The sequence below is a fragment of the Micromys minutus genome (genome assembly GCF_963924665.1).
Source record: "Micromys minutus genome assembly, chromosome: 2".
Taxonomy (NCBI): Eukaryota; Metazoa; Chordata; class Mammalia; order Rodentia; family Muridae; genus Micromys; species Micromys minutus.
Genome location: NC_137971.1, coordinates 76,171,311 through 76,182,949, shown reverse-complemented (window position 1 = coordinate 76,182,949; position 11,639 = coordinate 76,171,311). Strand labels below are relative to the sequence as shown.

The 11,639-nt window shown below is 43.6% G+C and overlaps 1 protein-coding gene across 1 annotated transcript; it reads right to left on the bottom strand.

Moving 5' to 3' along the window:
- Window positions 1–553: 553 nt before the first annotated feature.
- PDZD9 (PDZ domain containing 9) lies at window positions 554–10,075 on the bottom strand (the record flags this gene model as incomplete). The annotated part of the gene is made up of 3 exons (XM_080912742.1): window positions 554–953; window positions 4,954–5,006; window positions 10,004–10,075. The coding sequence occupies 3 exons, from the start codon at window positions 10,073–10,075 to the stop codon at window positions 554–556; spliced, it is 525 nt and encodes a 174-aa protein (XP_080768868.1).
- Between the last annotated feature and the right edge of the window lie 1,564 nt (window positions 10,076–11,639).

Here is an 11,639-nt window from a genome sequence, read left to right as displayed (position 1 = left end):
ATTAAATGCTTTAAAGGAAACAGTAATAGAGTAATTGAGTTCACTAATTACAACTTTAAAATTTGCTCATTTTGGGATGATAACAATTGAATGATCTGGATTTGCCCCATTTACAGTAAAACTACATTTCTAAAGAACATCCTCTTCATTTGTGTCTGACTCCTTCTATCTCTTCCTTGATTGTTTCAGTCCCGACATTCCAAGTAAAGGTATCACTGAGCGGGTGGGGATGGGCTGTAATGTAAACAACAGGTCTAAAAACATCAAGGAAAAATGTACCTTACAAGACAAATGTTCAGCCATTCTGATGATTGGGCAGGTTCTCTAGTGACATTGTAAAAGCTGAGCGAATGATGATCAGACTGTGAGAGCAGGTCTGAGGAGCCTGTTAGACCACAGGAAGTCCTGAGCTGGTAAGGGAAGAGGCTTTTCTGTAGTTCTAGGAGAGCTGGTAAGTCATGGAGGAAATCTACAAATCAACACCATGGTAAGGCATAAAAATTGGATGTTTAAAAATAAAAAGTTCTATGGCCACAAATTTGCAAACCAGTTCCTAACCAAACTTTGATACCTGTTCACCTTCGCCCTCCTCAACCTGTGCAAAGTCCTCCAGCCAAAAGGCATCTGAGATGGAGGAAGTAGCTGTGGAGGAGGAGGAGGAGGAGATGTCTTTGTCTTGCTCCACCATTGCCCAGTATGGAGAAGGGACCCTCAGTTCTTTTTTGTCATCCTTGTGAATGACTACGTCGAAGTTACTGTCTTTGCCAACACTGATAGTTTGGTCCTTCTTCCTATACCCATGCCATTCTGTGGAAATGGACATCGGTGTCCTTACAGGGTGGTTCCAGACTGACCGAGGATACTTGTGATACCTCAGTCTTTTATCCAAAACTGCATCTTCATGGTCATCGCTTATAAGAGACTCTTTTGCCTGCTCCGTTTTCTTTGGTGTTCTGAAATGAAGAGTGAATACAACACTGTCTTAACAGTTAGAGTTCCCTAACAGAATATCTTATAAACTATTTGTCTCGTAATTAAAAAAATAAATAAGATATTTGGAGCTGGAAACATGGCCCATGTCAGGGAACTCACAAATGCCTGTAACTCTAGTTCCAGGGGACTTACCCCCCTCTTCTGACCTCTGTGGACTCTGTATTCAACTTACACATACACACACAATATAATTAAAACCATTGTTTTCCTTTTTTTTAAACAATTTATTTCTTTTACATATATGAGTACAATGTAGCTATTTTCAGACACAACAGAAGAGGGTGTAGATCCCATTACAGATGGTTGTGAGCCACCATGTGGTTGCTGGGAATTGAACTCAGGACCTCTGGAAAAGCAGTCAGTGCTCCTAACAGCTGAGCCATCTCTCCAGCCCTTGTTTTCCTTTTTTAAATCTAAAAGTACAAATTACCTTCATTATTTTCTGCATTATTGAAGTGTTAATGAAATTGATTCTTGATGTTTGAATACTTTAAGATTTATTATTTTGTGTGTATGAGTGTTTTGCCTGCCTGTATATGTTTGCCACATGTATGCTAGTACCCAAGGATATCCAATCCACTGACGCTTTACTATAGAAAGTTGTTGTACATTTAAAGTCCCCTAATATAACTTTTATAACTTTCTTTGACTCATAAATTACAGGCATACAAATATACACATACTTAAATAAAATCAGGTTTCTGATTCAATTAAGAGGCTGTCCACCCCACCCTATTCCCCACAAGTCTACAGACACACACACACACACACACACTGCTTTAGAGTACACCTCTCCTAACCCCTGGTTTCAAAAACTCATATCTGCTTACCTCTGCCTCCTAAGCACTAGAAAGCATCTCTTTAGAAGTAGCCTTTGAGCTGGGAAAATGTTTGTTAAAGGCTCAAATTCACATTTTAAAGTGCTGTTTAATTTTTTTTCTCAACCATAAATATAAATCCTGCCTTAAATTATGTGACACTACTTTTACTTAGATATTAATCTGAAGGGGCAGCCACTTCCCTCTCCAGACAGTACTGTCACCACATGGGAACACAGTTCCACCTCATTTTTCAGGAGAAATCAAAGATACTGATTCTTTCTATGAAATGTTTACAGATTTGGCAACTACTTCAAATACTATCTTTTAAAAAAAGGTTTTTTTGAGGGTTAGGGAGATGGCTCAGCAGTTAAGAGCACTGGCTACTCTCCCAGAGGTTCTGAGTTCAATTCCCAGCAACCACACGGTGCCTCACAGCCATCTGTAATGGGATCAGATTCCCTTTTCTGGTGTCTGAAGACAGAAACACTCAAACAGGTAAATGATAAACAGATCTTTTTAAAAATACTTTAAATATGCAAAAAAAGCATAAACCAATTTTTTTTTTAAATCACAAAAACCTTGAGCATCTGAAGTAAGGTTCGTATGTAAAGGTCATTTTCTAGTCCTGGTCCTTAGTCATATGTCTAAGCAAAGCTCTAACATTGTAGAGCCATGTTCTTAGCACCCCTGGCACACCTCGTTCAAAAAGGTCCCTTGTCCTATAAGCTCTCAGGGAGTTAGTTGGGGGAGAGGGGATTGCCAGATTTTCATTCTGGAAGAATCACAGGTATGTTTTAAGAAAACAAGACTGACTCTTCTTGTCCTTATGGAGTTTATGTTTCCCCAAGATTACTGATCACATCAATGATTTCACTAAAATTGGAATGATTAATGACAGACAGTGCTATGAACACACATGGCATATGGTTCTGGCTGTTTTAACACTACCTGTAGGAAGGTGTCTAAACGTTTGCACTGAACCTTGGAGTAGAAATGAACAGCAACGTAACCGTGGTGTAGACAGTGGTGACAGTGAGAATGGCCACTGTGATGAGATGCCAGGTAGTGACTGAGGGGACAGAAGAATCAAGCCTAAAACTGGCTTCTTAACTAGGAAGAATATCCCCGTAGGACACCAGCAGTCTTGTGGTTTGGGTGTGAAATGTACTCCTAAGAGTCTTGGGCTGAGCACTTGATCCCAGCTGCTGGTGGTATTTGGGGAATTGGAAACTTTAGGGAATAGAGCCTAACTGAAGAGATAAGTCACTGGGGGAACATTCTCTGAGATATGCTGTCCCTCACCCTTTCCTCTGCCTCAGTAAAATGACATTCATCAACCATACATTGCTTACCATTATGTTCTGCCAAATCACATGGGGCCAAATGACCATTGACAAAACCCTCTGAAGCCATGGGCCAACTTAAATTCTTCAGGTATTTTGGTCAAATATGGGTAGGGGAAATACAACTGGCTTTTGATTTTAAGGATAAATTTGAGGATGGTGTCATCCATCTAAATGGAGATAATATACTTTGCAAGTGCTTAGTGTGTGGATAGGAACAGAAGCCACCACCACAGAGACAATCTAAGAAACTAAGGAGAGCCAAAGACTAAGCTTTGAGAAACTTGAGTTTGTTAAAACACCAAGAGGAGTTTGTTAAAACCCAAAGGGAAAAGGAAAGTCAGCAGAGAATGGTCTCAGAAAGCTGGGGAAGATATAAAGGAATTGGGTAGTTGTAAGCAGTCTAATGCTTAAAAAGTAAGCAGTACACCCAGGCTGTGGTGGAACACAGCTTTAGTCCCAGTACTCAGGAGGCAGAGGCAGCGAGGTCTCTGAGATCAAGGTCAGCCTGGTCTCCAGGGCAAGTTCCAGGACAGTCAGCACTACACAGAGAAACCAATAAAATAAAGTTATCAAGATAGGTAGGTAGACAGACAGACCAGCTCACACTCGCCAGGCAAGCAAGATAAAAACTCCATGGGAATTACAATATGAATGGGGCAGATGATCTGGGAATAGCCCTCAGCTGAGAAGAGACAAAGCAGTGTCTGCCTTGGAGTGCCTGGGATGTGTGTCTCCTGAGGAAAAGGAGAGCTCTTACTGCTCTTTCATCAGATGAGGACCGAAGAAATTAGTGTTTACTTAAGAAGGCTGAGGTTTAAAAAGGGCATTGTTCTGGCTGGGTTTTGTCAACTTGACACAAACTTAGAGATATCTGGAAAGAGGAACTCTTAGTTGAGAAAATATCTCCATAGTGCTCTGTAGGCCCGTCTGGAGTGTCGCCTTAATGAATAGTATGAGTGGGCCCAGCCCAATGTGGGCAGTGCCACACCAGGTAGGTGGTTCTAGATGGTAAAAGACAGGCAGTAAGCAGCATTCCCCCACATTCTTCAATTCCCAGCCTGGCTTTATTTAAATGATGGACTATGATGTGGAAATATAAGCAAAATAAACCCTTTCCTCTACAGATTGCCTTTGGTCATAGTGTTTTATCACAGTAATAGAAATCCTAACTAGACAGGTTTAAGTGTTATCCAGAAAGTTAATGCAAGAGAGAGAAGAGGAGGGAGGAGTCTCAGCACCGTGTGTCCATGCCCCTGTGGTGGTCAGCTTGACCTTGCTCCACTTTCTGAGAAAGGGTCTCCCTGAACCTGCAGCTCACCAGCTGGACTGGACTGGCCGGCTGACCAACAAGCCCTGGAGTCCTCTTGTCTGCCCTGCTGCTGCTGGAGTTAGATGTGTTCCGCCACACTCAGCTTTTACACGGGTGCCCCGAATACAAATGCAAATCCTCATGCCTTCACAGCAAGCACCTTGCTCACAAGCCAGTTTCCCAGCCTCATCTTAACCTGTGTTTAGGTCGAGACAGACTGCATTGGCACAGTGCAGATAGACCAGGGACAGAGTCTCCATTAATGACTGCTGATTCACACTCTCCAACCTGAGTTGCCTTTATAACTGTCCTTCATGTGATGTCCTGCAGAATGTCCTTTGTAGAAGTTTGTTCTCTAAGCCCTGGCAGTGTCAGCAAACCCTCCTCCATAGCTGTTACCATTTGATGATTCTCACATTAAATCAGGACCTTGTACCTCACAGGGCCTGGGTCTCATAACATTGTCCTAGAGTAAACTACTTACTGTGGGATTGGAAATTTGGTCTCGGGGATTAAATCATATACGTCTTGCCATTCCTGGGGTATTTCAATAAAGCCTCGGTAAGCCTTGATTTGTATCACTGTTCCTATGGTGATATTTTGCAAAAGCTTTAAACATTCACGGAGGGTATATCCCAACACATTGGCATGTCCAACACTAATCAGAACATCACCTGTAAAAGGAAAGCAGATGAAAGAACAGCTTGAAAAGAGCTATACTGATCAGGAACTTTTTCTGAGATATTTTAAGGGTTCCCAGTGTTGGTTCATGGTGACCAAAGTGAACGTTCCCCTCTGACATACATGTTCTTAGCATGATAAAGGTGATGAAGTTTGTTCATAAATAGCCATCTATAGTGTTTGAGGGACATTTCTGAAGTTCTTAGCTTAACAGAGGCTAAACTCCAAACCATTTAGATTTAGAATTCTAAGCACAGAGAAGTAAGTCCTGTAACTAGTGAAGAGAAGCCACTTTCCATCCTGCCTGTGTGACATCACCAGGCCCTCCACAGCAAGTAGGCTAAATTAGGCACAAAGGCTTGTTTATATTTTCTGCCCCTTCCTAAATGAAATTGAGCAAATGACTGTTTGATACGTTTAATAGCTTGTATTAATTACACTTATGATATGTATATACAGAACATGTGTCCAAGGAACCTAAACTTGTGCTGCTCTTGCCCCGCCCCCAGCACATCCCACTAGAACTGGTTCAAAAGACTGATAACAGGACCACAGGCGCCATGGGGTAAAGGACTTCTGAGTATCCAGCAGGTGGAAAGAGATATATTTCAACAACAAAATCCCAGGTCCAGGAGTGTCCAGGACTGTGCACCCTTTGTGCAGTTTCCAAGCCTGGTTCTCCACATTTTCTGGCAATTCTGTTAGACGTTGCCCTAAATTATGTGCTTTAACAACAGTTTCCTGTTGCTTGCAGTAAGGAGCATGAATTTTAATATCCAGCAGAGCCTGTAAGGAGGAATACAGAAGGTTTGCTCTTAAAGGACAGATTCACTCAGGAGTTTTTCAGTTCTCAGTACTTCTCAGTGGAGAGCAGGTGACGTCTTGAGAGTATTGTTGGCATGGACAAGGACATGAGGGGCCCCCCAACATCCATAGAAGTGGCAAAGCCTTGCCCAGATGTGGCTCAGAAGCATGCCAAAGCCTTCCTTTTGTCCAAGGATGAACGTTTGGCCAGTGTGCAAAAACTAGCGACTGCAGCTTCCTCCTTTTGGATAACTGCAACCTCACACTGCTCATTTACATAGACCTCCTACTGAAACTAGCTGACTCCTCCTCCTGACACTGCTCATTTACATAGACCTACTAAGACTAGCTGACTCCTCCTCTTTGTGCTGCATGTGGGCAGTATCCTCCATCAAAGTGAGTACAGCCACCCAATCCCAGCTTCCCTGTGTCTGTGGGTCCCTCAGTATCTGTAGTATCTTCATTCCTGTATTGCCCGTCTGTACATGTGAAGCTAGGAGCCCCCAATAATCTTCATTTCTAGACACAGAAACCCAGGCTCCAATAGGAGGGCCAGGAGACTGATAATGCTTTACGAATCCTAATCAGGAATTACACTGATCCTGAGGGAGGGAGTGTCCAAGCATTGCCAGGGTCACATTTCCCTAGTGCCAGATCCTATCAGGAACAAAAGTTATCACTGTTCTAGAAAGTCTGAGGGATTCTCCTGCATTAGTTTTGAGAAGTAGATGAGAATAAAACCAGCCACATACTAAGCTGGACAGTCGAGCATCCTTGTAAAACCAGAATTCCGTAGGTTGAGGCAGGAAGATGGAAAGTTCAAGGCCAGCCTGAGCTACATGGTGAGACTGTCTCAAAAAGCAAGCAAAACAAAACAAACAAAAAAAAAAAAACAAACAAAAAAAAAAACCCGAAAGCATATCCCAAAGCTAACTTCAGAATTCAGCAAAGTTCTCTCTGAACTACCTACCTTCAGGTGCTCAATATAAAGCAGCTGCTCTTCCTGCTGAGGTTAATTACAGTAACAAAGTTACCCTCTTAGGACGAGCACATGTGCCTCATGTTAAAAGGGGTGTTTAGAGCTAAAAACTATGGCTTGGTGTTCCTACTGCTTAATTATGTTGTAAGAAGGTGACTTTTATCAGGAGGATAGAAAGTAAACAGCTGAATTCCCTGACTATCCTGGCTTTAAAGCAAATATGTCAGGGTATGAATGTGATTGCTCTGTCAGCAGGCAGATAATACTGTTCACAGATACTTATGAACACCAACTTCATCATGAATTTTTTCTGCTTTAATAGACTATAGGAATGACGTTGAATAGGCCTGTTTAGATTGCCTGTATGTTTAAGTTAACTGTGCAGCAACCACACCACTACTGAAAGATGGTCTTCTTTTTCTCCATTCCAACTAGGATGGAAGTTGTTCACATTTTGTGTGGTTACGATCACGGTGGGAGGGTGGGGGTTGGGTTGTTTGTTTGTTTGTTTGTTTTTGTTTGTTGGCTGTTAGCGACGGAGAGGATTTAAGGAAATGTAGAATGAGTAAATAAATCCTCAAGCCGGGGTACGGCTAACTGGCTAATGAAGCCAGTACATGGCTAATGTCCACTGTCAAAGCCGTGATAATATGTTAAAGCTACAGTAAGAGCCTAAGGCTTTGCATATCAATCAAACAGTCACAGAAAACCAGCATCAAGTTAGCAAATCAAGAAAAAACACCAAAACAAGGAACTTTAGGGCATGTGAGCGAGAAACAGCAGGGAGGCAGGGGTCAAAGGTAGCAAATCTCATGATCTCTGTCAAAAATAGTGGAAAAGCAAACTTTGAAACCCAGACACTGAGTGGTAACTGACGGTCATGAAAAAATTTGGTACCCAAACATTTGCACTGAAATCTCACTGCTTTCCAGGAGAGCGGATGCTACACAGGAAGAACCTTTAAAATTAAAAATCTTTTTAAAATGTTAAAAAAAAAACTCACTTCTGCTCATTAGGCCATGGTATGAAGTTCATAAAAGATTGTGGGTTCAAATGTGGCCTTTGACCACAATCCTTATACTTGGGTTTGCACCCTCTCTCCCTGGTATATATACATATGTACCTACATACATACATACACACAATCATTTTATATATATACATATATACACACATACAATTATACATATATATGTAATATATATATATATAATGTTTGGTTTGTATTCGGAGTTTTTAGCCCAGGATGCCCTCGAATGCCTCCTGATCCTTCTGCATTCACCTGCCAAATGCCAGGGTGACGGGCACGTAGTCCCTAATCAGCTGTACAGTCCACAGATTATCTCCCTTCTTGAAGTGCCCAGACTCCACTGTCTACAATCCAGGAATACTACAGGCATTTTGAATAACAGGAATGAAAATACTTTGTACAACACCTGAGCCAGATACACTTGTTCACTGTTCATTCCTTAAGCGTGGACACAGTAAATGGGTCAGCATTGTGGGTAAGTCACAGTGGACTGAAAACTGAACTGAGGGCTGAAGAGATGGCTCAGTGGTTACGAACACTTGCTACTTCTCCAGAGGACCTGAGCTTCTTTCCCATGTCAGAAGCTCCCAACTGCCTGTAGCTCCAGCTCCACGGCATCTGATGCCCTCCGAACTCCACAGGTTTAACTCTAGACTGCTGCTGACCTCAGAGAGCCCGCTAGTTGTAGTGTTATCATGAGATTCTGTGTCACACTCATGTGTCAGTAACACGATATTTATATGTTGATTTGGATAAGCAATGTGCCCCTTAGGTTCATTTATTTAAACAACTTGTTTCCCGGTTGTTTGGAGCTTTGTTGGAGGAATTATGTATTCGGGGTGAGCTTTCTGCGTGTGGTCGGATGTGATCTCTCCACCTCCTGCTCCAGTCGCCTGCTCCCCTGCTGTCCTGGACTCTCCCTCTGGAACCACGTCTAGAACACATATAGTTCAAAGACAGCTAGAGCTGGGGAAATGCTCAGTGGGCCGAACAAGCATGAGGGTCAGAGTTCAGGTACCACACCCACCTGGAATCCAGCACACAGTGGCTGGTGAAATTAGCTCATCTGCAGACCCCAGGCTCACACGAGAGACTCTGCCTCGGTAGATATGATAAAGAAAGACACCCCCCCCCCATCAATCTGTGCCCTCTCTCTACCACTCACACCTGCAGAAAAAATAACTGTAAAGGACAACTACCTATAGAGAAGCCATAAGGATGAGAACTAATTGGCATGTTTCTAGAGTTCTTCGTTTCAAAGCTCTTCACAACATTTTTACCAAATGCTAACAACCTACATAAAGATGGGGTTCTCCCAGTCTAGAGACCTGAAAGATGAAGTGACTTCGTCAAGGTTGCAAAGTGACAAGGTAACAGATCTTGGACTTGATTTCAGAATGAGTAGCCTGACGTGGTTTTCCCTCTCAAGACTTCCTCCCGCTGTGCTTCCCTGACTCCTAGGCACAGCACTAGGGCCCAAGCCAACACTGGGAGACATGTCTTGCATTGGATAGAAAACACGCCCCCACACACACACACACCCTGAGACCTAAGAAGTGAGGTGATTTTGATGAGATCCTTAGGCTTGGAGTCAGAGGGAGAGGTGTTAAATCCCAGTTACCTAAGTCCGCATGCGTGCATAGTAGTGCAGTGCAAAATGTGCCCTGGGGGCTGCTGAGAGGGAACAGCGTGATGTGTGTCTTCAAAGGCTAGCTATGATTAGCGCCTCCCTGAGAAGTCCTCATTCACAGTCTAGAGCTGTGAGGTGACTTCCCCGGTCTGTGTCTGTATTCCACTCACTGGATGAAAGTTAACCTGATGAGGACGATTCTACCGCAAAGCTCCAGTCACCTCGCCTGCAAAATCGGGGCAGTAAGAACATGTCCTACCTAGCATGTCATTAAGAACCAAATAGACCGTGTGTATCTGCAGAATATGAGTGGCGGAAACTGGGCCATGGGAAAATTCCAGACGGCGTCATATCGTCATTCTGACTCCCTGGGGGTAGGTGGGAAGGAGGCACTTGGAAACCACAGTCACCTGGCTGAAGTACTCCATCACTGGCTGCAGCCCCTTTATTGATGAGGTGGCTAATCTGGAGGTAGGGCCCATTCTGGATGACGACCAGGCCCAATCCCAGGCTGCCCACAGTGAGTTTGGTGCGAATCATTTTGTTCAAGCTCCTTGCAGATGCACTGGCCTTGGGGTTGTCTTCTGTCTCTAAGAGAACAAAGGGAACTTGTTTCAGTGACTTATCAAGACATGAGCAGCATGCGGTGGAGCTTTGGAGTTATGAAACTAGACCTCGGGGGGGCCTTACACATCCATCCTGTTCTTCAGTTTCCCCTTTGGGAAAATGGGTGTTGAAATGTGGAAATTAAACAGGACAGGTAACGGTCTACTGTGCAGTCCTGTACATCATGGGTGTTTAATAACCATCACTACCATCCACTCACTTGACAGACGTTTATTGACGCAAGCAGTGTGCTCAGGCCCTGGATTAACTACGGTGACCTAGATGGGCTTATTGCCCTGGTGGATCTTACAACCTAATAGAGGACACAGCTGTCAGTCAGTTCTGTAAACACAAATTAGATGCTAAGTAGCAAGAAAAGGCCAGAGAGCTCTGAAGTTAGACAACAGGGACCTAAGTTTCACACTGGATAGGGACCAGCTTTCCCTGAAGGAGTAAATATGACTGAGTAAAAGTACCAACCAGCTGGGTGGGTGGGGGTGAAGAGCACCAAGGGTCTAATGCAGAAAGAGACCAGCCTCATGGGGATGCCAAGGACCAGCATTGGGCGGGTGTGGGAGGCTCACTGTCGGGCAGATGGGCTGCTATCCAGGTTTACCTTAAGGAAATCTTCGAAGTAATTTAAGGTGGACATGATCAGGTTGTCATGAATTGATGGAAATCACCATGCTGGCTGCTATGTGGAGCCCAGAATGGAAAGAAGTAATAAAAAGCCGACTGCGGTCACTCAAGTGTGTCACAGCCTGGCAGCAGAAACGGGCAATGGCAAAGCCACACAGCATCTGGGAGGGAAGACACCATTCCGTTCCACACACAACTTCTGCAAGGGCTAGTGCTCTGACATTCACCAGGCCTCGGGAGAGTCTGTGTGACTGTGGTATTTCCAGGATCACTGCTAAGATGGCTTCCTCAGCATCCTACGCTCCGCTGTGGGGACTCAAGTGGCTCATGGCTGTTGTCAGAGCAAATGTCCTTTATAATATAAATATACTTATAAAGGCATCTTGTTTCAAAAGACTAGCAGTGGGGTGGATGAGATGGCTCTTTAGCTTGTCTGGTAAAGGTGCTTGCAGCCAAGTCTGACAACCTGACTTCAGTCCCCAGGACTCACATGGTAGGAAGAAAGAACTGACTCCCACAAGTTCTCCCCCAAACCCCTCACGCACGCACTATTATAATTTTTAAAGTTTAAAGAGAGCAGAGTGAAAGAAATAACTAAAAGAAAAAAAAAAAGTCTGGTTCCATGTTTAGCCACTGTCCAAAATTCTAGAAAACAATAAAAGTATAAGAAATGAGGTGGACAAAGGGCAGTTGGAAGGAAATTTAGGGGAAGTGAACTTGTTCTCTTGCTTGATTGTGGTAGTGGGTAAGAATGTTATATACTTGTGGAAACTCATAGAGCTGGCCACTAAAAAAGAACAT